Source organism: Thermobia domestica, chromosome 10 (assembly GCF_964235325.1).
Source record: "Thermobia domestica chromosome 10, izTheDome1.hap1.1, whole genome shotgun sequence".
Classification (NCBI taxonomy): domain Eukaryota; kingdom Metazoa; phylum Arthropoda; class Insecta; order Zygentoma; family Lepismatidae; genus Thermobia; species Thermobia domestica.
The window spans coordinates 143,274,143-143,301,911 of NC_137463.1; the positions used below are offsets into that span (position 1 = coordinate 143,274,143).

At 34.8% G+C, this 27,769-nt stretch overlaps 2 protein-coding genes across 2 annotated transcripts in view; one reads left to right on the forward strand and one right to left on the reverse strand.

Moving 5' to 3' along the window:
* LOC145662092 (SET domain-containing protein SmydA-8-like) overlaps positions 1–27,769 on the reverse strand; it is a 444,266-nt gene that overhangs the window by 99,829 nt on the left and 316,668 nt on the right. The gene's annotated exons all lie outside the window — the stretch shown is intronic.
* On the forward strand, positions 20,809–27,601 carry LOC145662759 (uncharacterized). Its single transcript, XM_081728631.1, has 2 exons — positions 20,809–23,365; positions 26,229–27,601. Exons 1-2 carry the CDS (start codon positions 20,883–20,885, stop codon positions 26,326–26,328), a joined length of 2,583 nt encoding a protein of 860 aa, XP_081584757.1. The 5' UTR covers positions 20,809–20,882; the 3' UTR covers positions 26,329–27,601.

The window sequence follows — 27,769 nt, forward strand, 5'->3', positions numbered from 1 at the left end:
TCCCGAATGCCAAAGTATTGTGACTTACACAACTCCCACTCCCCCCAAATGTGTCGTGTAAAAACAATCATATTTTTTGGGATGAGGGACCATATTGAGACTACAATATTAAACTATATAACTAGACTTTTAGCAGATTCGTATTCAGTTATTTTTTTGCACAGCCAGTTGTATTGATATTCAAGACAGCAAAAGCACTATATTTGTGAACGACAAAGCGAAGTTATTGCAACACTGCGTTACACAGTGAATCATGCATATTACACTCGTGAGTTTTGCTATGCAGAGGCTAGCCGCCGAGGCACGCTGAATAACGCCTGAAAGGAAGCAGCGAGGACATAGCGATACAGCGAACGGAACAAGCAATGTAACATAGACATTTCAAGAGAAAAAAATGATCCCTCCTTCCACACTTCATGCTATAGTTCAAACTTCCATTTCCCCATCAAAGTTACATGACTAGACTATTATACAATTCCATTACACTTAATCCAGAGCCTTCAAACAACTTTGTTCTACGAAGGGAAACGTAGAACACTGCACTTATAGATATACTATACATAGACAGTTAAGTAGTAATAGATGAATGCAATTAATCCCACATAATATCGACTGTCTAAATGTATTTGGTTTTAAACAATTAGACACATAACAAACTTTCACAACACCATTATAACCTATCATATGTTAATTCCACTTCACAAGTGGAAGAATGAAAACCGTAGACTGACCGTGGAATGAAAACCGTAGAAAATAGAATGATTTAAAAAAATACAATTATGATTTTATTTCGAGGTCGGATTTCAACAAATAACTTGATAATGAGATGAAGACAGAATTTTATAAAAGGAATGGTTATGATACGCTAGACACAACATGTTCGCCTGTTTCGTCTCGTCATGTGAAAATGTCTCGTTTTGGAGAGGCGAGAAAAAGCCTGTGTTTCGTCTTGTCCACTGGCGGATCTAGCTCGGGGGCGGGGGCCTAGGTCCCCCCTTTCAGATTGACGAAAATAATTTAAGCTATTATTTATATAGTTTTGAAAATTTATAGTAAGGTCATCATATACTTATCATAGTCTAAATTCAGGCAGTCCCCAAGTTTTTATCTTCTAGATCCGCCACTGGTTTCGTGGCTATCCCGGTGTAATCTAGTGTTTCCGAAACGAGACAAATTGTTATCTAGTCTCCTTTCGTCGATTTTTCTTTCGTAAACCTCATAATAGTAGAATTAAAAATGGAAGCCATGCGGCTTCGAAATGTAACGAAGTTTACAAGTTAGAATTGATAATCGGACAAGAGAGGGCTATGGAATGCTTTCAAGACATTTAAAACACGACAAGTCCAGACAAGGACCTGTTACGTCTCGTCTAGGAAAACGAGTCGACACAGACGCTTTGTTTGCAGTTTTTGAGATTACCACCCTCTGACACATACCTCTGATTAAATATACCTACTTCCTTGTTTTCATTGTTTTACTTCTCTAATAAATTTCACCGAAATTTTTAACTCTTTTTCACTTAACGTATTAGACGGATAATACGCTCTCTTTCACCACCTCTCATGTGCTCTGTGCATTATTTTAACAAGAAACTAAAAAAAAATATATACACCTTGGAGCAAATCGAACCTCCGTCCCTTGGATTTGTAATCTAGCGCCTTAACCACTACACGAAGATCGTTGCTTGGTAAACGTTTCGTTTGTTGGAATATATGTTCGCATTTGTATTTTATGTTCTCACTTCGACAATTTGTACTTTCTTTTTCTCCGCTTTCTCTGTATTGATGTAATTCTCATATTCTAGATGGATAGAGCGCAGGAATGTAGTGGCTAAGATGCTAGATTGAAAATACAAAGGACGTAAATTCGAATCCACTACAAGTAGAATGATTTTTAATAATGCATACAGCACGTGAGAGGCGATAAAAGAGAGCGTATTGCCCCTTTGAGATGTTAAGTGAAAACTCGGTAAAAATTCCACTGACACTTATTAGAGAAGTGATACAATGAAAATGAGGAATCAAGTATATCTAATCAGGGGTATGAATCAGAGGGCGGTGATCGATAAAACGAAATTTTTCCTAATTTCACACATGTGAGTCTCTACAATAGGCAAACTTCTTCGGACATGTGCCTATTATAGAGACCATCATATTCCACCGATTGCGCTAGTCAGTTTAACAATAACAAATGGTGTACTGTTTTTTCCTTAGAACGATAAATAAAAATGTGCATACTGCAGATGAACGAAGTGTTTCGAATGTCCTAGTAATTTCCTTGCCCTTTCCCAATTAACATGCGTAAATCATCTCTAGCATGATACAAGTGTTTTCGTCCAGTTCCTTAAGGATTGCTCATTAAGTATGAGAAGTCACTCTTTGATTCTGCACTATTGCTTTGAAAATAAAATAACTTGAAAAGGATTTGAAGCCATATTGATTAGCTTTATTACCCACAAGTCCAGCATTTCACCTCTACAATATCTTCTCATGCAACATCATAAGCTAAATATTGCTAATTTCAGCCCTGATGTTTGGAACAAACCGCCAATGTTCCTGTAATGATATTTCCACCAAAGTGCATGCCGAAGTTAATTTATTCGATTATCTGGAGACAATTTAGTGCCCATTAATAAACTAAATAACATACAATGGAGTAAAATTACAGAAATGATATCGTATTATACAGTAATTTCGCCGTGCAAGTTCAATAGTATAATAATAATAATAATAATAATAATAATAATAATAATAATAATAATAATAATAATAATAATAATAATAATAATAATAATAATAATAATAATAATTTTGCATCGGTCCTGCGCGGAACGTGAAAATTAAATCAATCACATGTGTATTCAAGGTAAGGAGAAAAGCCTAAACTGAATAAGACATTGAAGCGGGTCACAAGCTGGGAATAAGAATAGTGCAGGGTGTAAATACAGGACGACACCAAAAGAGAAATCCAGAAACAGCAGGTAAACGAAGAAAAAAGAGTAGAAATTGTTGAAGTGCAAACATAAAATACAAATACGAATAGGGATGAGCACGAGTTGAGCCAAAATTCAACTCGACTCGAGTTCAATTCGAGTCGAGTCAAAGGTAATTTTCTTGAGTTGAGTTCCGAGCCAAGTCGCTCGTTTCGAGGTCGAGTTTCGAGTTGAGTCGAGTTTGATAACGGCTCGCTCGCTCGTTCAGCTCGTTTTAACTCGTTTTGAACTAACGGCCTGATTAGACTGGAAAGCGAAAGCCATGAGAAATGTAAGCAGTAATGTGGAATACTTTTAGTGTTGCTCACGACAGGGGTTCATCTTGTCTCGTAATTTTAGTGCATCTCGTGGGGCAATTTTAGTGTATCTCGTCTAGATAACGAGAGGACAAGAGTTTATTATTATTATTATTACGAGACAGCCTCAAATGTCGTAATCACCAATATAAGTATATAGTGTAGTTCTTAAAATCAAGTCTGAGAACTGCAGGGTCGAATTCTCGAGCCCAAGCAGTAGACCAACCCGGGTTGTGATATCAACCGGCTCGGCTGGTATCAACTGAGCAAACAGATCGAGTCGGCTCGGTTGGGATGAACCGTCGGCTCGGCCCGATTGAGCCGATGACCTTAGCCGGCTTAGTTGGAACGAGCCATCGACACGGCTCAATTGAGGCAATGGTTCGAGCTTTCTCGTTTGGCATGGGTCACCTACTCGACTCATGTGAACCGGTTCGAGCCAGCTAAGTTCAAACTAGTCTATTGGCACGTTTCGACTCAGCTCAACTAAGCCGATGGCTCAAATCGGCTCGGTTGGGTGAGATGTTGGCTCGGCTCACTTCTCGGTTCGGTTCGGTAGTGCCTGAGCTGTAAGCCGAGCCGCTCGAGCTGTTGACGGGCCTAAACCTGGTCCCAGCTGTTTTGAACATGTTAGGCTGAAGCCTATATCTTTTAATAATTTTTGGCTGTTAACCCGGAACGTGACTAATGTCCTTGCCTCCTGAAGACTTCTCGAGAACCGAGATCGACAGTCAATTAGCTTTTACTATTCAGATACAAACCGCATATCTTTTAAAAATTAAACACGGTGTTGATATAATAATAATAATAACAATAATAATAATAATAATAATAATAATAATAATAATAATAATAATAATAATAATAATAATAATTATTATTATTATTATTATTATTATTATTATTATTATTATTATTATTATTATTATTATTATTATTATTATTATTATTATTATTATTATTATTGTTATTATTATTATTATTATTGCATTAAAAGTTTAAACTTGGCCTAAAATTTTGCAAAACTTACTTAAAAGTAGAGATTTCGGAGAAAGGGTTCCGTACCTTCAAGACACACCTCTGCAACTACCAAAATTTTAAACTTGAGCGTGAGACTGAACTTTCATGTAGAAAGTATTCTACTGTATGTTTTAAGGAAAATTACTGTAATGAAAATAACTAAATATCATGCAACAGTAAGGCATATAATAATCTAATTTTTTGGAAATGCAGAGGTAAATATAATAGCTTTGCTACAAAAATACCTACACAGACCATGATTCAATGAGCTCTAAAATACAATGTAGCGAAATAGCCTATGAGATTCAGTCTACAGAGCAATTGTTACTGAAGAACCCGAGACAAGACGGGAAATGTTTACGATACTTTTCGTCTCGTCTCGATTCTCATCTCCAAAGCGAGACAAAAATTTTGAGTTAGCCTTGTCCCGTCTCGAATGTAAAATGTTAATTCTCATGTTATTTTGTTTCTTTTAGAAACGAGATGAGAAATTCCTCTTCCGGCAACATTTAACCAAACCAAAATATTCTTTCCAAATGTCACGTTTCTGCTTTTAATGGTATGACCTGACCGATAATTAGCTCCTAGCTTTAAATCTTCTACGAGATAATATTAATTATTATTAGTTTATTATTATTACTATTACTATTCCTGAAGATTTCATAGTTCAAGTATTGAACCATACGAGTATTCACATATCTGAATATAATAAAACGTGTGTCATCGCTGATCAATCGCCATCAAAAATCCTAAAGTTAAAAGAAATTCTGCGACGTGGATTGGAACAAGCACCTTGACCACTGAACCGCGATCGGTACGCGGTAAACGATTGGTCTTTAGTCTGATTACGTTAGGTTTATTTGTCTACGCTTGCAAAGTTATATGTTATATTTCTTCGTTTCGAAACGTCTTTCGTATTTCTTTTGTGAATAATCTTCGCCAAACTTTATAATAGTAACTTGAGTTGTTCTTAAACCTTTTGTTCACACGTTTGTTTTCTCTCCACACGAAACTACAGATACACAGATTTAATTCTCATAATTTGTATTTGTTTCAAAGCAGTAGCCACTACCTGGACAAAGACTTATGTCCGCCACGTTTCATATTAACAAACAGAAATTCATTTTCCGGAAGCGGAAGTTTCACTTTCCGGATTTCGGAAAATTATGGAATTCGGTAAAACTCCGGAATTCTGAAAAATTCCAGAACTCGGAAAGAATCCGGAATTTAGAAATTTCCGAAATTCACAAAAATCCAGGAATTCAGAAAAATTCCGAATTTTTCCGAATTTCGAAATATTTACGAAATCAGAAATTCCTAAATTCCGGATATTTCCGAATTCCGGACTTTTTACAAAATCGGGTTTTAGAGCGTTAATACACGGCTCTATAGTACGAAACTAAAAGCGGTGAAGTTCCCACCCCCCTCTTCCCAAAGTGCAAACCAAGAAAGTACTCTTTTGAAAAATTACTTTTTAAAAACATCCAAATAGGAGTAATCCGAACAACCGTGCAAGTAGCTAAATCTTTTATCGGAGGTAGGAAGTTTACCAGAGGACGCAAATTAAAAGGGGAAAGAGTTATCATTTTTGGTACGTATTGTAAGAAAATCAAACGCTCCTTTATTTTAAAGTGACCAATAAACCAAAAAAAAAAAGTATTATGGCCATATACACTGAGAAAGGTCAATTCTCCGGACAGCGTTATATTGTATAGTAGGATGGATGGTACAGCCATATGGAGATTTACGGCTAAAGTCCTCCACCAGCTGAGTCCGATGCATTTGCCGGGAAGTATGCAACCAAATTAGCTGTAAAGGAAGGCGGGTGGCATAATCGCCTGGAATTGAAAATTAGCGTACACTTGGGCGAAATTCCCACTACTGTCTACAGCATCATTTTTCCAAAATGAAATAAATCTTAGAAGTGTAGTTCTTATGCCAAACATATTACTTGATATTTGTCCTATTTGTGAAAATAAATTGAAACAAAAAAGTAAAGTCCATTCCCGTTGCTGTTGGAATGAACACTCTTTTTGCCGTTTGATCTGAAATGACTTTGCAGAGACTGAATAAATATTCTGTCACTTCAGAAGGGTAATAAGAGCGGATACCCCACTCTTTCAGTGTGAAAACACACACATTTAATCAAATGCTTAGTGAGAGTGAGCCCATTGGTATGGCAGTTTTATGATTTCAAGTTTTCCTCCCAAGCCATCTCGTGCGAAAGCTGATGACATTGGAAAACGAGAGATGCAAATATGATGAAAGAGAGATAGTCACATGCGCAAATCTAGAATTTCACACAAAATGATCGGATAGCATCCATATTTTGTCGCAAATTTTGATTTTGTAAGTAGACATGTAGAAGCTCACCCAAATCTGAGAGCATCCCACTACCAATTGTTGCATTCAAGTGGAGAACTCAGTTGAGAGCATCAGATGATTACGGAAGGAGAGATACGTCTTCAGATATGGGAAACAAATAATGAAAAAATTGGACTGCTCTGAGCAGGACTCGAACCATGGAACTTATGATTACCAAGCAACGACTCTACTCACTCATCCACGGAGCCACACTGAACGCTAGGCAGTCATACGTCAGACGCAGAACGTTTTTCACTTACAAAACGTTTTTGTAGGGGGGCAAGCTAAGGAAATCCCCTGTCTCTAGTTTTTCTTTCCCTGGCACTACCTTAAATACTGTTGTTCCAGCCTGGGAAGAATATTTTCCACCCCTCCATAAACTTTCCTAACAACTTTCATACAGTTATATATGGCAGCACAAAACATTTATCCATGGCTGTTCTGCACAATTATACATACACAAAACATTTACTTTCAAATCTATTAATTGCAGTACCAAGTAAACAGAAATAGTGGATATGAAATTCTATATCTCGGCAATAGTCTTGCAGAAAATATCCAAATTCAATTTTTCAATTTGGAACAGGGGGACCATACACGCAAGTTGCGCTCAAGAGATTTGTTTTGCGGAGGAGGGAACAGAAATTTACATTGAAAATGGCAAAATCGTAAGTTTCATTTAACAATTTTATTTTTAAGAACGCCAAATTCGAAGGAGAACGAATGTATTCTCTTTGGATTGAAAAAATAAAATTACGGCTTAATGTGGAAGTGAACAGAGATTGATGATGTTTAGGAAGAATGCATGCTACCAAGCAGTGGCGTAGCCAGAAGGTCTGGAACCCCCAGACATTTGCACAAGTTGTTAAAATAAGGCCCAAGGGTAGAAACATACCAAAGAGACCTTGCGATCGAGGTCGAGGTGTCATTCTCGATACTAGCACAACATATGGATTCAAATGGGTATGCACATGCGGAACATGTACGCAGCATTGCGACCTAGAGGTCAACCGCGAGGGTGAATTAGTTGTCGCGATGAAAAACAACCGAGATTTTTTTTTACATCGATGTTCGGCGGAAGTATCACTGTGGCTCATGTTCTCTTTGGTTCTCCTTGAAGCGCTGCAAGGAATAAATTTTCATTTGTTTGAAATTTCGTCCGCAGAGGATTCTGTATGTCTATACTCGAGAGGTTTCTCTCCACAGTTAAATATGATTAAGAAAGACATATTAATAGAACTAGTGAGGAATGTCCTAGCAATATGGGATAAGAAAGAAAGAAACATCATAATAGATACGTTTTAAATAGAGAATGGAAGAAAATACCAACTGATATGTGAATGTCGGGTAAGTTATTCATATTTATTTGAAACGTATACAGTAGCTTATTAGAAAGAAAGAAGCTACTGTTAATTATATATATGCTTAAAAACTCCACTTCTTTCCCCCAGTCCCGAGATTAATAAAAAAAGGGTTTCTTGTAAATTCGTTACTGATATAAGGTAAACAAATACCTGTAAAGACAGGCACATATCCATAGGGAGAACATGTCATACGCAGAATTGCAGTGACGAAACTTTATTTGCTACAGTTAATACCGCCTCCAAACCGTAACCTGAAGGCATACCTGTTTCTTTCAAGCATCTGGAGGAATAGGCACCCCTGGCCCAGGAGGGGAGCCGCAATTTTTAAGTTACCAAAACTAGCCAAGAGTCTAAGTTCTTTCCCCTCCAGAAAATCAGTAAACAAAACATTGGTTACTACTGTGTTAGTTAAGATTTATTTGGAAGGACCGTCTGCCAAAAACTACTACCAAATAATTTGACATAAAGCATAGGTAATATTCAAAAATTACCGAAACATGTAATATTTGTGAAACATAAGAGAGAGAGAAAGAGAGAGAATTAGTCCTACACATAATGGTGCCCTTCGGTTATAATTTTAACCGAACTTTCCGTTAGGTTTCTTAGATGAGTGGTTAGCATACTGTATTTCTACATAGAGGGTCACGGGTTCGGGTCCACCCAAAGGACATTGCTTTTCGGCAACATTTATTCTGAACATTCCACAAGTTCTGAAATGAAAATGAATTCTTTGAGTTTTGCGTCCAACGGTTATGCCGGTTAGGCTAAAGGATACGGTGATGATGAGTAATGAATGAAATTGTGAATGAAGAAAGTGGGAGTAAACGTAGAACCCCGAGAAACCCGCGCACACGGTGTTTGTCCACCACAAAGTTCATTTGGCGAATGCTGGGATCGAACCCCAAGCACCAGAGGTGAACGCTCTACCACTGAGCCACCGTGGTCTCTCCACAACTTCTGTTAAGACTTATATGTAGTCTCAGGCAGTTTTAGCCGAATTTATTTTCAAACATTATGAGACTTCTTATTATATGTGTTTCTTTAACTTGCAATATTGCAAATTTGATATTTGATATATAATATGTAATACTTACTGTTATACGTTTAAATATAGTAACTAAGGAAAACAAGCTTGTTACCTCGTATGATACACCACAGACCTCTGGAGGAATTTCATACATATATATTACCAAGGAGATATTTACTCAAGTGGTCAGACACTAAAAGAATCTTTGGGAGCAGGGGATAACCAGGGGAAGGGTTCGGTGTGTGGACCTCAAACTTTGTAAACAAAATTATAAGAATGAAGGTAAGATTCTGTTACACTTTCTGTCTTGGGAATAGTTCCGAGACAAACGGATTAAAAATCGAAAAGTTCCGAGGGCGCACGTTTATAACAAATACCACAAAGTGCCCCAAATTGGTGTTGTTTTAATATGATAATCAAAAATAAGAATCCTTAAAACAACAACACTTGGATAGCTTAGGGCTGCTTACGGAATTAGCATAAATAAAGGGGGAAAAATGGGACCATGGGTTCACACTGCGGGAGTCGAAGTTACCCCCACTCTGGATTTGCAAAAAAATTCCAGTTCTTTCGAGATACGTGTCAAAACATATTAGAATTACTTACATACTATAGTATTGAACGTATTCACTGCAGTTGAGCAATGTTCTAAATAATAGCTGTTTTACATTAAGTATGGCAAAATGATAGAGCAATCACCTCTTGTAAGTGGGGTTTATAGTTCGATCCCATCTCGCACCAAGTGGTCTTTGTAGTAGACAAACACGGTGTGGTGGGTTTTCTTGGGGTTCTTCCGTTTCCTCTCACCGCTTTGATTCCATCATTTCATTATTTTCATCATCACCGTCCCCCTAAGCCTACTCGGCATAATCGTGGGGCGCAAACCTGCAAGATTTCATTTTACATTAAGTATTATGTGATTCAAGGTCTGTGTATTCGCAGCTTAGGTTATGTTTATGTTATTAATATAAATTTTGCCGAAGATTATTAACTTATATCATCATAAAAGAAATACGACGGACTTTGTGAAACGAAGAAAAATAACACAACTTTACAAGCGGAGGAAAAGAAACCTAACGAAACTACACTAACGACAAATAATTTACACTGTAGTGATCGCGGTTCAGTGGTCAAGGCGCTTGGAGTAATCTGGAGGTTCTTCCATCGAATCCACGTCGGGCAACTTTTTTATTTACTTAAGGAATTTTGATGGTGATTGATCAGCGATGACACACGCTTTATTATATTAAGATATTTTAAAACTCCGATGTTTCAATATTTGAAAAATCAAATCTTCAGGAATAATAATTGTAATAATAATTATCTCGTAAAAGATTAATATAATTAACGACATATTAATTAACAGTATATGATGGGTTCGTTTTAGGTTAAGGAATTCTGAGTCTGCTGTTTCACTTTTGAATAGAAATACATTTCCCCGTGTTTTTTCTGTATATATATATATATTTTTTTTTTTGCGAAAACACGTTAATGAGCAACAGAAAATACAACTGTTTTTCGATTCGTATTGGTTTGGGTTAACAGCTTGAAAAAGAAATCCTTATGTTTAATGTCCAACGAAAATGCCTGTGTGGTAAAGAAGACAATAATTGAAACAAGTGAATAATAATGGACGAGTTCGTGGAATGAGAAAGTTGGAATATCCCGAGAGAACCCATGAGCACGATGTTGTCAGCTGCAAGCAGTGTTGAGTAAGTTACTTGTAAAAATGTAACGCATTACAAGTTACTTTACTTTCTCCTAAAATGTAACGCGTTAGTAACTGTTATTTTCGTTCAAAAGTAACGCGATATTTTAGGTTCGAAACTTGAAAAATGTGAATAAAAATATGACTTCAATTTTCCGTACTACTATTACTACAGCTATTATTATTATTATTATTATTATTATTATTATTATTATTATTATTATTATTATTATTATTATTATGAATATTATTGCACGTTCTGAATAGCTTTATGTAAATACAAGGACAAATTTTTACTTGGCATATGAACATTTTCATATTACAACGTCCTTGCGTCGTGCCTATAGATTTCGGGGATGACTGCGTTCTGACGCAAAGAAGTTGCTTCTACCCATTATCTGAAAACAATGAAAACTGTAATAGTGTAATTCTGTTGTACTAGTGGATATGACGTAATGAATTCAGATCACAGTACTTAAATGTCTGGAACTTTGATCACAAGTAACACCTATAACTGAGGTACACATACCTTTAGATGTTCAGGCTTTTTGGGTTGACGAATGTCCACTCCTGGGCTTCTCTCTGGATGACGTTGGTATCGGAATTCGGCTTTATCACAGCTAGCCGACTAAAAGCCAACCATCAATAGATGGTCATTCGTAATACTCGTAATTTACAACTGAGAGTTCTCATATCAAACTCCGACTTCTGCTCTCCGACTTCTGATCTTGATCCAATCTAGATCTGTTTTTTTATTCTCTTCTGCAGACGATGGAATTCGTCATTTCGTGACTCGACGTTGATTACCTCAGCTATTGGTCAAACTTTCGTTGCAGACCGCGTTACATTGTGAATGAATTCCCAGACTGTCAATCTCTGCGAATCTGAATATTATGCCATATCCGAATTGTGTCTGTGTTAACAAATGGTTTCGTTACATCTTTCTGAAATTCAGGCTTACATTCATTCTCTTAATTTCTGTTTACACCATACTGCAAATTAGCGTCTCAACAGTATTTCATGAACATCAAAACACAACCATGCGTAACTGATTACATAAACAAACAAACAAGAACAATAACACGTGCCACTCCAACATATCACAATTTCACATCTTTGTAGTTTCTTAACTTAGACTTTAAATTATAATTATTCCAATCACCTAATGAAAATCCTATAATCCTTTAATATGTACCTACATGCCCCCCTCAAAACTGAGGGAACTTCGTGAGCGGCTAGATTTTCTTTTGGAAATCGATTATCTCAACAACTAACAACAAAATTAATACATTTCTAAAACCTAAATACATCATATATATGCAAATTACAAATAGTTCCCGTTACCTATCATGTTATATCATGTCTCTACTGTATATATTTTCTTTTTTTTATTATAATACATTTATTACTTTTTAACAATTTTTGTAGAACAATCATGTTATTTCCAATTTCAAAATATGTACATTTATACATATGTGAGTGCCAGAGGTTTATCTATACATATTGGTAAGAAACATCGGGTTGTGCGTGATGATGATGTTTGCTCTGATGTCACTTTTAATGCCTGCCTTCAGAGTAAAACTGCAAATGCTGCCGACACTAACAGCAGTATTAACACGAAAGATTTGACGATTTCTAACCTGGGCAAGATATTACTATCACTAAGGTGCTCGACACACATATTAAGACGTGTTCCAAGAGGTGCTCGTGCAACGGTGGCTGACGCACTCGCAGAGCTGTTAAACCATATAACAACTTCAAATGATGCAAAAGACTGGATTAACCTTTGCCTGTTTCCATTTGTTGCTTTAAGTGCTCCCAAACAATCATATAAAGTTAAGAATTTAACTACTTGGGTGAAGCAGCGAGTTCGCCTCTGGTGTAATATTGGCCATGACGCCTTAACCTGGCCTTCAACTAAGATGAACAAACCTCGATTAAACCACAAATTTTCTAATTTGAAGGTTGTAGAGAATAAACTTGCCGATGGTGACATCCGTGGAGCAGCACGTCTTTTAATTTCTGATGATACGGTTGCGACTCCGGATACCTCTGTACTGGAGACCCTGTTGGAAAAGCATCCTGCCCACCCTGGCAATTTCATTGCGCCGGATCTTCCTGATGGTCAACACACTTTTCAAGGAGTTTCGATTATGGAGGTTCAAAAAGCAATTAACTCCTTTCTGTCAGGCAGCGCGGGAGGTCTAGATGGGCTTCGTCCTTCAATTCTTAAAGACCTTCTTTCTTGTGAAATACTGGAATCGAAGGAAAAACTGCTAAAATCCTTATGTGATCTATTTAATTTAATCATTTCTGGAAAAGTACCAACGGAAGTTCGCCCACTGTTCTTCGGCGCCAAACTTACAGCGCTAAGAAAAAAGGATGGTGGTATTCGGCCCATAGCGGTTGGGAATGTTTGGCGCAGAATATCGGCAAAAATTGTATGCTTTAGAATACGTGAGCCAGTTAAGAACTTTTTATCCCCCCATCAGCTTGGTGTTTGTGTTCCTAATGGTGCCGAGGCAGCTGTTCACGCAGCCCGAGTTTATTTCTCTTCTACTCACAGTGCTACTAAGGCGATTGTAAAATTGGATTTTCGTAACGCATTTAATGAGCTTCGCCGGGATACTATGCTTGCCGCAGTGATGAATAATTTTCCTTCAATTTATGCATATGTTTATCAATGTTATGCTCAACCAAGTGATCTGTTTTTCAACGGAAACACTATTTTTTCTCAGAGAGGTGTACAACAAGGTGATCCCCTGGGCCCAGCACTTTTCGCTATAACCATTCACTCTTTAGTTAAATCACTGAATACCGAATTAAACATTTGGTACTTAGACGATGGAACAATTGGTGGTGACCCCGAGATAGTTCTTTCATCTTTAATAGAAATAAATAAGAAGGCATCACTTCTTGGCTTGCGTCTTAACTTTTCTAAATGCGAGGTGGGTTGTCTTGGAACAGATGAAACCGCATTCGACGAAATCGTTAGAAGATTTAATGAGGCTGCACCAGGCATACGCCCTCTAACAATCCAGAATGCTTGTCTTCTAGGTGCTGCTCTCACGTCGGAAGCACTCACTAACGTGCTATTGAATAAAATATCTACTTTAGAATTGTTCTTGTCTCGACTTCCCTCAATTTCAGCCCATTCAGCCTTTTTCCTTTTACGAGCATCTTTATCAATCCCTCGCCTAACCTATTTTTTACGATGCTTTCCATCTTGGCATGAGAGTTCTTTGGTGCAAAAGTATGATACTGTCCTGAAAACTGGCCTTGAATCAATTCTGAACTGCTCCTTAAATGACAACTCTTGGATACAAGCATGTTTACCTGTTGGTTTGCGCGGTCTTGGTATTCGACGAGCTGTGGATATGGCGATTCCTACATTCTTAGCGTCATACCACGGATCTTTGCGTTTAATCGAAGCTCTCCTTCAACAGGGTTATTGTTTGGACCCAGATGGTTCAGTTCAAGAAGGTTCTAATAAGTGGGCAAACTTAGCAGATACAAGCCTTCCGGAGATTAACAAAAAGTGTTATCAGTCATCTTGGTATACACCAATTGCATGTCAATTACATAATCATTTGTTACAATCTGTTCTTGTTCCAGAAGATAAAGCCAGGCTTCTTGCTGCCTCGTCTCCCGAAGCGGGTGCATGGTTGATGGCGATACCTTCTCAGCCTTTAGGCCTTCATTTGTCAAATGAAAGCTTTCGAATTGCTGCAGCCTTACGTTTAGGCTTAGCAGTTTGTGAGCCTCATCGCTGTCCAGCTTGTGGGGATGAGGTTAACCAACGTGGCCTGCATGGCCTTTCATGCATGAAGAGCGCTGGTAGATTCGCCCGACATTCCTCGGTAAGTGATATAATACTACAAGCCCTCAACACATCTGGATTTCCTTCAATACGGGAACCTTCTGGTTGCTGTCGTTCGGATGGAAAGCGACCGGATGGGATGACACTGATTCCATGGATGAGAGGTAAATGTTTATTGTGGGACTTCACATGCGCTGATACATACGCTCATTCAAGTCTCCCTCTGTCAGTAATGAACGCTGGAGCTGTTGCTAATCGCAGAGAAGCTGGAAAGCAAAGAAAATACAACAACCTTCTCGAAAAGTTTGTTTTCACCCCAATCGCTATTGAAACAAGTGGTGCTTGGGGTGCAAGAAGTCTAGAATTCATTAGGGAGGTAGGAAGACGCATTTCTTGTGTTTCCGGCGAAGTTCGCTCCACATCCTATCTAATACAGCGCATATCCGTTTCTATCCAACGTGGTAACGTCTCGTCGGTCCTTGGCACTTTACCACCTGGCAAGGAACTGGATGAGGTGTTTATACTCTGAGAAGAATTGTCTTTGTAGAAGAACGTAATCAGAATCTAATTGCTTGATATTGTAATGATTTTAAATATATTTGAGATGACAGGAAAAGGTTTTGTAGCTGCTGGTGCTAAGTGTAATTTCCTGTTGGTTGGTTTATATGACGTCCTTATCCTCCCCCCCTTTCTGAAAAGTAATTTTCTATTTACAATTTGTTTACAAATATCTTATATTAAAGGTCAGCATGTTAAAGGGAATATAGTCTGAGTGAAGCATGAAAAAAAATGGATATTGTATACTCGTATAACAATGTGAAGCTCCCCAAAATAAGGTATATTTTTTCTAAACAAAAAAGTACCAATCAACTAGGAAATATAATTTGTGAACACTTGTGAATACATAATAATAAATTATTAATAAATCAATATATATATATATATATATATATATATATATATATATATATATATATATATATATATATATATATATATATTTAATGCCCATAGCGTATGCTCGATTAATAGAAATACACGCTCCTGCCATCTGTTAGCATCTACCTTGCACTACATAGTGTTCACTACACCTAGTCAAGATACATGTATGTCTTTTCTTGTTAGCTCTCTTCAACTTTGTTGGAAATTTCCACTAGTATCTGTCCCAAAGTCCAAACCATAGTTTCCAACTCGGTTGATTTTACCAGAATTCTTTCTTTCTTTTTTATTATTTGTCACACAACTAAATTTTAGTTTAAACACCAAAGACACACCTAAAATAAATTGACACACTTCCTTATTGCATTTCTGCATTTCTTTGTATAATAATGAGAAATTTTAAAATAACAGCACTTAACTTTCATTACACAAAACCACACAACTGAGTTTCATGAGGTTAGCAACTCTGATTTCTAACCTTGCCGTAGAATGCTGACTGGAATTTTTCGAATAACCTTGGCCATGAGCTGACGCTTTTACGTGGCTTCAGTTCAGGACTATATCATCGTGTGCTCAAGCTCCTGTACTTAACGCTGCCGGTATTTTTCCTCCAAATTCGTTATTATCCTAAATAATTGTAACATCACAAGGAGCAAAATATTGTTTGAGTTCCTCCGACTTTCGAGACGAAAGTTCGTGGCTGTTTCCATTAGCGGCACCCACACAATTCGCGTTACCTTCGATAACACTGTGGTTTATATTGGTGTCCAGTGAAGTATGTGCCCTCACTATATTTGTGCTATCTTGTTTTCTTTCCATCACCTTAGTGCTGTGATCGGATGTGTGTGTTCTAAAGTGTTTTTCAGTGTTGTGTTGTTGAATTTTCCCTTATATAGGTTTAATTAAATAGTGAAAGCTTTTCTTGTTTGAGTGTAACCTTGGCTGTTCATAGGCAATTTCCGTGTCTTCCATTTGAATATTACTAGAAATTCTTCCTCTCTTTTTATATAGTTTCCTTAACACATTCGAGACGGAGGCCCTCTTTGCGTGGTTTCTCCCTCAGAACGGCGGTTTTACCATGTTTTTTGGAATTTTTAAAAAATCTACTACAAAGAATACAATTATTTTTTTTTCATTTCTGAGCATATATACTTAGGACTATTTAATACACAAATCTCAAATCATTTGTTCATTTCTATATATTTATTTTAACAAAAGAGACACTGACCAAAGCTTAAAACTTTACTTTATTTTAAATTATAATTTGTAACTGTTTCGGATATCTAGCATATCCTTCTTCAGACACGATCGAAATTAATGAAAATACAGACATATATATAAATGTTGTTATAACAGAGTTTAAATTCTTTAACCGTCATATATATATTCATTGTTATAAAAAAAGGAAAGAGAATGAAAGAAAGGATAAAACAACATGAAGATGATGTTAGGAAGAAAAAAGATACCAATGCCATATACAAACATGTTAAGCAGACGAATCACGCAATTAATTGGGATAAGACGGAAGTATTGGAGATGGAGAAAAGAATGATAATAAGGAAGTGGAAAGAAGCGGATTGGATAAAGAAGGTAGGAAGAGATAAACTGATGAACTGGACAGGGGGATTACCAATTAATGAATCATGGCAAGGAAGTTTGAATAACATAGAGAAAAAAATAAATAAATAAAAATAAAAAATAATAATAAAAGTGAAAGGCCCTTATAAGAAGCAAAAATAAAGTGATTAAATGGAAAGTGAACACGAAGACTTATAGAATGTGCTGAAGGCCTCGGTAAATAAGAAAAATAAATAAATAAATAAAAATAAAAAAGTACAACAATGACTATATATGACTGTTAAAAGAAATTAAAATTTTTTATAACAATGAATATATATATGACGGTTAAAGAATTTAAACTCTGTTATAACAACATTTATATATATGTCTGTATTTTCATTAATTTCGATCGTGTCTGAAGAAGGATATGCTAGATATCCGTAACAGTTACAAATTATAATTTAAAATAAAGTAAAGTTTTAAGCTTTGGTCAGTGTCGCTTTTGTTAAAACAATTAATCCAAAGCCATGAATAGTCTTACTATATATATTTATGTTTATTTGTTATAAATGAGCCGTTTTGCAATTATAAAAAAAGTCCGACGAACAATACAATTGAATACTGAGGTACTTATAATAACCTTTACAAGCAGTTACATCGTTGATAATGAAATACAAGAACCTTACACAGTGATTGGATATCATGAAATTGCAAAATATTAGTTTACACTAAGAATTTAGTGCAAGGCTGATTTGTGCTTCAAATCAATCAAACCGATAAAACCAAGGTATAGAAGTTATGTATGTTGATGACTCATTCACAGCTGCTTCGGTTGAAGCACAATTGACAAATTCGCGCGGAAACAGTCTCTCATTCTGGACTGGTCGCACTGTCGATTTTTTTACAAGTACTTGAGGCATCACAAAGTATAATTGAGAAGCCGAAACCCACCTACGGACATGCGTTTGCCATTCAAAGTAACGAAACTTGGGCCCGCCGGGTAGGCGGGCTCCGTCCACTGAACAAGAAAATATACCTCGCCTACGTGACGGGCTCCGTCTCGAATGTGTTAAGCTACATAATAGGTATCCCGTCACTAACATCACAAAAATTACTAACATCCCTAACACTGCCATAACTATAGTAAAAATAACTGCCTTCGTTCTTATAATACTCAATTCTGTAAAATATAAAATATAACTAGGTATGAGGCTTTATTCTTGTTCTATATTAATCCATCTTATCTATTTTAAAGTACTAAGTTTCTAATTATGTCTACGGAGCTGTGTAGGTTAAAATCTTAACCCATTATTCCCGTAGGGCTAGTCTTTAATTCTCTATTTTTGCATTGCTTTCTTTAATGCATAAATAGTGCATATTTGCATGCAATTATCTATTTTCTATTTCCTATGTAATCTATATAGTGCTAAAAAAACTCTAATATTACATATAACTTCTATTCACTTTCTCTGTTTTATTTTTTGAAGTCTTCATGCCGAGATTAGTCGTTACTCATATTTACATTCATAAATACAGATTTTAACTACTCATATCTAGGTATTTATATAATAATACATCTATTAAAATTTATTTTATCCTCCTTTATCATTAAAATCATTTATTAACTCGTAATTACTACATATTGCATCGTTATTTGCCCAAAACTGCTTTGTTCAGTACGCGTAGGCGTGGCTTAAGAAAGCTTCCCTCTTTCTTTCATAAGCTCCGCCCCCGAGGTGTGAAGAAGTTTTAGTACCGCAACAAAGTTGCTGTAAGTTTGTCACTTAATCCTCGCAGTTTATTTCATTGTTTGTAATCATGCAAACACAATCTCTCCTCCATAAATACTGTAATTTACGTACGACTTGTTACTTAATAAACCTTCCTCAATATATCAATTATTATTTAATTAGTGTTACTGATATGTTATTCTTATTACTATTTATATTATTTTTTAATTAGTGTTAACAAAATTTTAACTTGGTAAAAAATACAATGTTTACATAAATTTTGAATACTTCATCGTAACTACAGTATGATGCAATACGTAGCAATCCTATGGTGACTATTTTATGGTCTATTAGTCACTCTTTTTAATGTTGTACTATTATTTTTTCTCTCGGTATCTCATTATTTCTCCAACTCTACCTACTGCTTGTCTAACTACTTTCTTTTGTCTAGTAAGCTTACTTATATATACTTCTACTTCTTCTACGTATTCTTATTCTTTATCTATTTTCTAGATCTATTACTATTTTAATAAAACATATATTCTTGTTGTCTTTATTAGCTTTCAGCTATTTGCCTCACAGATGTTAGTTTACTATTAACCCTAGTTATTGTTACATTTGTTTGATGTTTTCTAGCCTTGTCTATGATGGTCTAGGCTGTTACGTGTGATGAGATCACATTATAAAAAAAAAAAAAAAAAAAGTTATGTCAATGATATCCTAGAAGGTTATGCTTTCAGTACCTACACTTCAGGGTACTAGAGCGCCTCTAGCGGAAATCTCTGAAAACACATACGTTCGAATGAGCTGTAGGAAGTTTGAACAGCCATTCGAAACGATATGTCGAACTGGGCATGGTTTATCTCTGCTTAATGTGAATCTTTAACGGTTTCATGGAAATGGTTTAGTCGAAAATTAACGTGATTTAAATTTCAAGAATTATGTGAAAATTGTTAATAGTTACCAAAAAATTCAACCTATGAAATTAGTGAGTGTTCTATATTCGATACCGAAATATCTATAATTGGTGTGATAATATAATAATCGTGTTAACAGAGGTTATACGAAACATTCCTCCTGGAGGCATTTAATGGTTGTTCAAAGCATATTTAATTGGGTGAGTGTTATAACTTGATTATTTAATATTTCTCAATATATATTGTTAAATTTTTACTGCAGTTCAAATATTGAATTAATATTAGAATTATTAAGGATTACGAGGTATTATATTTATTATATTTATTGGATTCATTATCGAAAGTTGTATACTTGTTCAAAAGAAAGCATAGTACCAGTCAACTCAGATATATATTTTTGGATTTTCAATTTTGCTTAAAAATTGTTGATATTTCTTTATAGATTTTTCTGTATTGCATATTTAATTTTTAAGAATTTTGTTATAAAATTTATCAAGCTAGAAAAACAGTTACTTTTACTTATCCAAATTACCTTAGTATTTCACAATTTTTTTTATTTATGAAGATAATAGCACTTTTATGGTAATATTTAAGTTAGTTCAAGTCTGAAATTCACTGTAAATATAGAATAACTCAAGATAATTCTGCATGGAATTTTTTTTAAATGCTTACTTTCAAAATATAGCCAGTATACATAGAAATTACGAATCCCGCATACTAATAATTGTCCTGGTTATTACAACCAGCGGCCCAGGACGGAGCACATAGAGGCACGTTACAAACATATCGTTTCGAATCTAACTTCAAAAAAACGAAGTAAAATACATGTTAAGATTGCGGGGTTTGTTTGGCAAAATCTGACTAAGGTGGGAAACTTGTTAAGTGAGCTATTAAATATATGGACATTTTTTCAGGATCAATCTGTATATACCTATCTAATTTGAATTATGTTAAGGAGGATATTAAAATTAATTCAGTTAGGATTGATTAAATGTCAGTATTTTCAGAGTACGTAAAATTTATAGCCTATAGCAATAAAACTGCCAATGATTGTTAAAGGGTTGTCGCTTACCGTAAGGAATAGTAATTATTTTCGATATTTAAATTGCATTAGAATAGCTCTTTTTATTTGCTTGGTAATTAATATGGAATTTAAGAAAGAAAGAAATCAACCACGTTTATTTTTGAATGGATTTGAAAATGGAGATTCAGGAGTTGTTGTACCGCAGACTGAAGGTCAACGCTGGGATTTATCGTATTTAGATTCCGGAAGGGAGTCAAGGTCATTACAAATTTCTGCTGTTTATAAACCCAGCAAAATGGTTGAGTCATTGTCTACAGCAAGTAACACCACTGCGAGTTTAGCAGAGGGTGGAATGTTGCATAACGAGTTCCAACCGCTTATGTCTGTAGATAGTGCTAGTTGTGTCAGTGCAGACACAAACCCGTTTATTGACCTGGGGCAAACAGCTGACATAAAAGAAAAAGAAGAAAATCCTAGTACAAATCCTTTTGTAGATAAAAACTCGATAGAGGTAAAAGAAATAAATGCAAGTAGCGAACCTTTGGTTAATAGTTTTATGCCATTTCAAATACGGGCTGATAAATTAAGTGGAAGTGTTTCCAGTAATTTATTTAATGAGAAAATACAGTATATCCCAAGAACAGATGGAACAGACGATATACAGTTATTTCAATTTCTAGTGGCAGTTCTTAGAATAATTAAATTAAAAATATTCCCGGTTGAGTCTGTTTTGATAGCAGCTTTGAGTAAAGCTGAAGGTCGTTTAAATCAGGAGCTAGTAGCATTGTATGAAATGACTAATAATTGGTTGCAAATATCAGGATATTTGTTTCGTAGATTAATAACTCCTTTAGGTAGGCGAGAACTCATAAATCGTTATGTGAAGATGATACAAAGACCTAAAGAAAATTTGCTTGAGTATGTTAATAATATTTGTGATGCTTATGAAATATGTTACGGACCTATTAATGATAGTAGATCTAGTGAATTGTTGGATATTATTATGGAGGGCATGCAACCTCAAATTAAATTTGAAATTTATAGATATAGCTATCCAATGTCATTAGATGATCTTATGGGTAATATAATGGAATACGAAAAACATCAACGTAATTTAGAAATGTATAGCGCACTGGTGAGGAATACGGAAAAAAGTGAAAATCCGAGAAATAAGATTAAGTGTTATTTTTGTGGTGGACAACATCGCATTGCAAACTGTGCTTCTAACAAACAGTACCTTTTAAATAAACAGTTAGTTAAATTGAACATGGATGTGAACTCGGAAAGACGCTCTGCAGCTATTAGTGACCGGTTAAGGGCTCCGACTCAGATTATAGGAACCGGAGTTCAAACTAATGGTTTACCTAGTGGTGTGGGTGATAATAACAAACAGTTTAGATATAATAATGGCAATGATAAAGGACGCTTTGCAGGGAATAGTCGACGGTCACGGTTAAAGACTAAAAGTGAGAGGTCCGAAGTTCTAGAAAGGGAAGAAACAGATTTAGAAAGAACTTTGTTAGAAGGTGGAAACAATAATAGTAGTGCGGGTTACAGCACACATACGAAATATAATGATCGGATGAAGACTCCTATGGAGGGGTTCCGGACTCGATCCCGAGAGGTACATAATAGTGAACATTTGGGAGAAAAGAATATGGTGTTCAATGTGAATCCTGTGAATGTGGGGGAATGTGAAAAAGGAATGCGTGATCAATATTACGGAAACTTTACATGCAATGGCGGCTCTAGAGGGAACAGAAGTAAGAATAGCAAACCATTATATAGAGAGGATTTGCATTCTTTTAGTAATTATAAACAAATAGAAGATAATAATAAAAGCGAACATACTGTTGATGGGATTAAAATTAGTGCTGATGGAAATAAAAGTGAAAATAGAAAAACTTTCTCATTGGGAACATTGACTGCGGCTTTTGTCGATGCATTTGTCTTAGGTAAAAGTATTAGAGGAGGTTTAGATACTTGTTCTACAGCATCGTTAATTAATAGACAAAGCTTTATTCAATGGAATCTGCAGTTGAACTACCCAGTGAAGATAATAAATGAGAAGTTCATTGGTATAGGTGTTGATAAACAAAAGTTGACACTGGATCAGTGCGTAGTTATACCCATTAAGTTTAAAAATCGTGTTTACAGACTAAAGTTTTTCCTAGTTGAAAATTTAGAACCAGTATTTATACTGGGAATAAATGAACTAAAATTCTTGAAAGCAAACATTGATTTAGTGAATAATAAATTATTTCTCCCTTTGGAAGGAGTGGACATACAGTTACATTATACACTAAATATCCACCCCCCTTGTTTAAATCGAGATACTCGTTCGTGTGATCTATTTTACAGTGAACCAGACCATAAGACTTCTAAACTATTTCTGCGTGACTCAGACTTGGTGGAAAGGTCCACAGTTCAGGCTTTTGATACGGATGGAGGTAGACATCCGGGAGTTCCAGCACAGGGATTTTGCAGTGTTGCCACATCTATTAGTCCATCTTTGGATAGCAGTCCCAACATCCAGTCGGACCAGATGGATAGCCCATTGAGGGTGGATCCTGTTGTATTAGAGGCTAATCCTGAATTACAAGGGTACGTTAGCGAGATATTTAGTAAATATCCTTCTGTTTTTTCATCACATGTTGGTAAAATTAAAGACTTCGAATATAAAATCCAGATAAATAACTACACTCCTATTCGTAAGAAGGCTTACCCGTTATCACGGAGTTCTCAAAGAGAGATGGATAAAATTCTTGATGAGATGTTAAAGGCTGACTTAATACAACCAAGTAACAGTGATTATGCTTTCCCTTGTTTTTTAGTAAATAATAATGACGGAACAAAGAGATTAATAGTTAATTATTCTGAGTTGAATCGTCATCTTTATTTAAATACTCAGTTCACACCAAGGATAGAAGACATATTGTCTGAATTATCTGATGGTAAAATCTTTAGCCATCTGGATATACGGAAAGCATATTTAACCATACCTTTAACAGAGGAAAGCCGTCATCTAACAGCATTTCTTACGCATAGGGGTTTATATGAATATAAAGTCTTACCTTTTGGTTTGGCAGCAGGGAGTCATGTATTATCTAAAATATTAACTGACTTATTGTATCATTTGAAAGATGAAGGGGTTCAATGGTATATGGACGACCTAATTTGCAAAAGTTCAGATATAGAAAGCCATAAGCAATTATTGGAAAAAGTTTTAAAGTTATTGGAAGAAAAAGGTTTAACTTTATCCACAAAGAAATGTACCTTTTTTTCAAATAAGATATCATATTTAGGCTTTATTATTGAAAATGGGAAAATGTACATGGACCCTTCAAGGTTAGAAGTAATTAGAAAGTTACCTGCTCCAAAGACAAAAAAAGGATTAATTTCTTTATCATGTTTTTTACAATACTATGCAAAGTTCGTCCCGCAGTTCCATGAGGTTATGGAACCCATTGAACGTTTAAGGGCGGCTTCTGCTGAATTTGTTTGGGGACCGGAACAACAAAAAGCATTGGAAGATATTAAGGAATTATTTGCCAATCATGTAATGTTGAAACTACCCGATTTAAATAAGAAGTTTATTGTCAATACGGATAGCAGTCTCAAAAATTTAGGGGGAGTCCTACAACAATATGATGATAATAATAACTTGGTACCTGTAGCATTCTATAGTAGACGTCTAAAGAAAAATGACTTTAATAAGCCGATTTACTTGCTAGAAATGTTAGCAGCTATAGAAACTATGGAACGTTTTAGTACTTACTTGCATAAACCTTTTGAATTAAGAATGGATCATTCTGGACTTGTGTATGCTTTGAGGAATATGAAAAGGGTTAAACGTTATGGATCATTATTATACAGATTATTTGCTTTTACGTTTGAGGTAAAATCTATATCCTCTAATATGAATATAACAGCAGATTTTATTTCAAGGTTACATGATCAGAATAATTTTGAGGAAATGGAAACTGAACTTTCTCATTCCGAACAGGTAAATAATTATTGTCTAATTAACCTTTGGAATATGCCTTTTGCTAATATATCTATTAAAGAACATCAATTAAAGGACCCTGAATTAGGTAATATTATTAAGGAATTAAAAGCAAAAAGGGAAGTAGAAGGATATAAATTAATCCAAGGCATATTATGTAAGAAAACAAGAGCCATAAGAAATCCATACAAAGTATGTTTGCCCAAGGAATTAGTTCCTAGTATAATAGAATTCTTTCATTCAAATATTTTGCCAGGTTCTCATGCTAGTATAAATAAAACTATAGCTAAGATCTGTGCTCGTTTTACATGGAATGGGATATTGAAGGAAATAAAAGATTACGTATCCACTTGTTCAGATTGTCAACTAAATAAGAGCCATAATAGGAAACCAACTGGAAAGCTAGTATCTAAGTATGAGAATGTAGTTAATGGACTTTGGGCAGTAGATTTACTAGGACCACTTATTGAAAGTAAGTCAGGACGTTACTGTTTGATAGTTGTCGATTCATTTTCTAAAAGAGTATTTCTTGAACCAATTAAGGTCTTGTCTTCACAAAGTGTGATTAATAAGTTATATAAATTAATGTGTAGAAATGGATTTATTTTTAGCATATGTCATGATAATCATTCAATATTTACATCGGCTAAATTCAAAGATTTTCTTTATGCAAATGGTATTAAGGATATTAGTATATCCCCTTATCACCCGGCTTCAAATCCTAGTGAAAAATACGTATCCACCATAAAAAATTCATTAAGAATATATTTTGGAAAGAAACAAAGCTCATGGGATAAAGGATTGTGGGAAATTGAATTTTCTGTCAATAATGCCATCCATGAGGATACGAAATGCAGTCCTATGGATTTAGTATTCAATTATAATGCTGGTAATCCACTGGATATTAAGTGGAAAATAAGTATGTTGGACTTGAATCCTAGGGATCCCGAGTTATGGAATCGAGCTTTAGATAACATGGAAAGAGCATGGCAACGTAAAAAGAAAATATACAATCAACGTCGGCTAGATAATGATTATAATGTGGGTGACAAGGTATTAATTAAATCACAGGTATTATCATCAATGAAAGATAAAAGAACAAAATCTTTGTGTGCGAAATGGTGTGGACCATTCGAGATCGAATGTTTTCTGGGTAGGAATACCATAAGAGTTGTTAATGTAGATAATCCCAGAGATATCCGTAAGAGTCATGTTAGTTTGACAAAAAAGTATAGAGAAAGGAGAGGAGATGCATCATAAATATTAAATGCATTAAGCATATTTCTGTACTTGATTCCCAACTGAAGTTAAAAAAAAAAAAGGTAGAAAAAATTAATCTAGTCAGAATTATAAAAAAAATCTTAATAACCATCTAGTCAGATAAACATTATATAAGTAGAGATAATATATTAAATTGTTTTTAAAATATTTTAATGTGTTTCTAATATATGTTTTTGTTAGTGTTCCAGATCTGGATGTCTTGTATCTATGTCCCAAAAATGTTTGTAAAAATTGTATTAGTCCTGATTCCGTCATGGAAAATTTTATGGAATATATGTAACGAAGCTCAACCAGATGTAACGAAGCTGAAGATTGATTGGAATCATGATGGTGCTATGTTTGATGAGTATTATGAATATTGTTATTATTACTGAAATTAATTTCAAAAGAAAGAGTATGATTACCTCCTGAATATATATATATAAACATATAGAGAATGAATTTCTGTAAAACTTTATGAATAGATAGGGACTATTAGTAATAACTAATACTTATTAACTAACTAGAGTAGTTGGGATTAATAGAATGTTAGGTAGTGTGATTGAATTTATGGGGGAAATTTTTTTTCTTTAGTTCAGTTATTTTTTTCGTTTGGTATGTAGTGAATAGAGTAGGAGTGATGGTTAGTTAGAATCAGTAGTTGATGAATTAGCTGGTAGAAGTTAATAGTAATAGATACCTAGAAAGATTAACAAAATCTATCTATTCATAATTAAATTTAGAATATGAATACTTTAAAATTATGGTTTAAAATATAAATAAAAAGTTGTGCCAACTTTTTATAGCCGGGAGGGCGATATTTGTTACGTGTGATGAGATCACATTATAAAAAAAAAAAAAAAAAAAAGTTATGTCAATGATATCCTAGAAGGTTATGCTTTCAGTACCTACACTTCAGGGTACTAGAGCGCCTCTAGCGGAAATCTCTGAAAACACATACGTTCGAATGAGCTGTAGGAAGTTTGAACAGCCATTCGAAACGATATGTCGAACTGGGCATGGTTTATCTCTGCTTAATGTGAATCTTTAACGGTTTCATGGAAATGGTTTAGTCGAAAATTAACGTGATTTAAATTTCAAGAATTATGTGAAAATTGTTAATAGTTACCAAAAAATTCAACCTATGAAATTAGTGAGTGTTCTATATTCGATACCGAAATATCTATAATTGGTGTGATAATATAATAATCGTGTTAACAGAGGTTATACGAAACATTCCTCCTGGAGGCATTTAATGGTTGTTCAAAGCATATTTAATTGGGTGAGTGTTATAACTTGATTATTTAATATTTCTCAATATATATTGTTAAATTTTTACTGCAGTTCAAATATTGAATTAATATTAGAATTATTAAGGATTACGAGGTATTATATTTATTATATTTATTGGATTCATTATCGAAAGTTGTATACTTGTTCAAAAGAAAGCATAGTACCAGTCAACTCAGATATATATTTTTGGATTTTCAATTTTGCTTAAAAATTGTTGATATTTCTTTATAGATTTTTCTGTATTGCATATTTAATTTTTAAGAATTTTGTTATAAAATTTATCAAGCTAGAAAAACAGTTACTTTTACTTATCCAAATTACCTTAGTATTTCACAATTTTTTTTATTTATGAAGATAATAGCACTTTTATGGTAATATTTAAGTTAGTTCAAGTCTGAAATTCACTGTAAATATAGAATAACTCAAGATAATTCTGCATGGAAATTTTT

What these genes read in the sequence shown, in the direction of transcription:
- LOC145662759 (XM_081728631.1), top strand. Translation starts at nt 20,883, where the DNA reads ATGGAATTTAAGAAAGAAAGAAATCAACCACGTTTATTTTTGAATGGA. An exon ending in GCTAATCCTGAATTACAAGG is followed by an intron (nt 23,366 to 26,228) that starts GTACGTTAGCGA and finishes TGTTTTTGTTAG; the next exon opens with TGTTCCAGATCTGGATGTCT.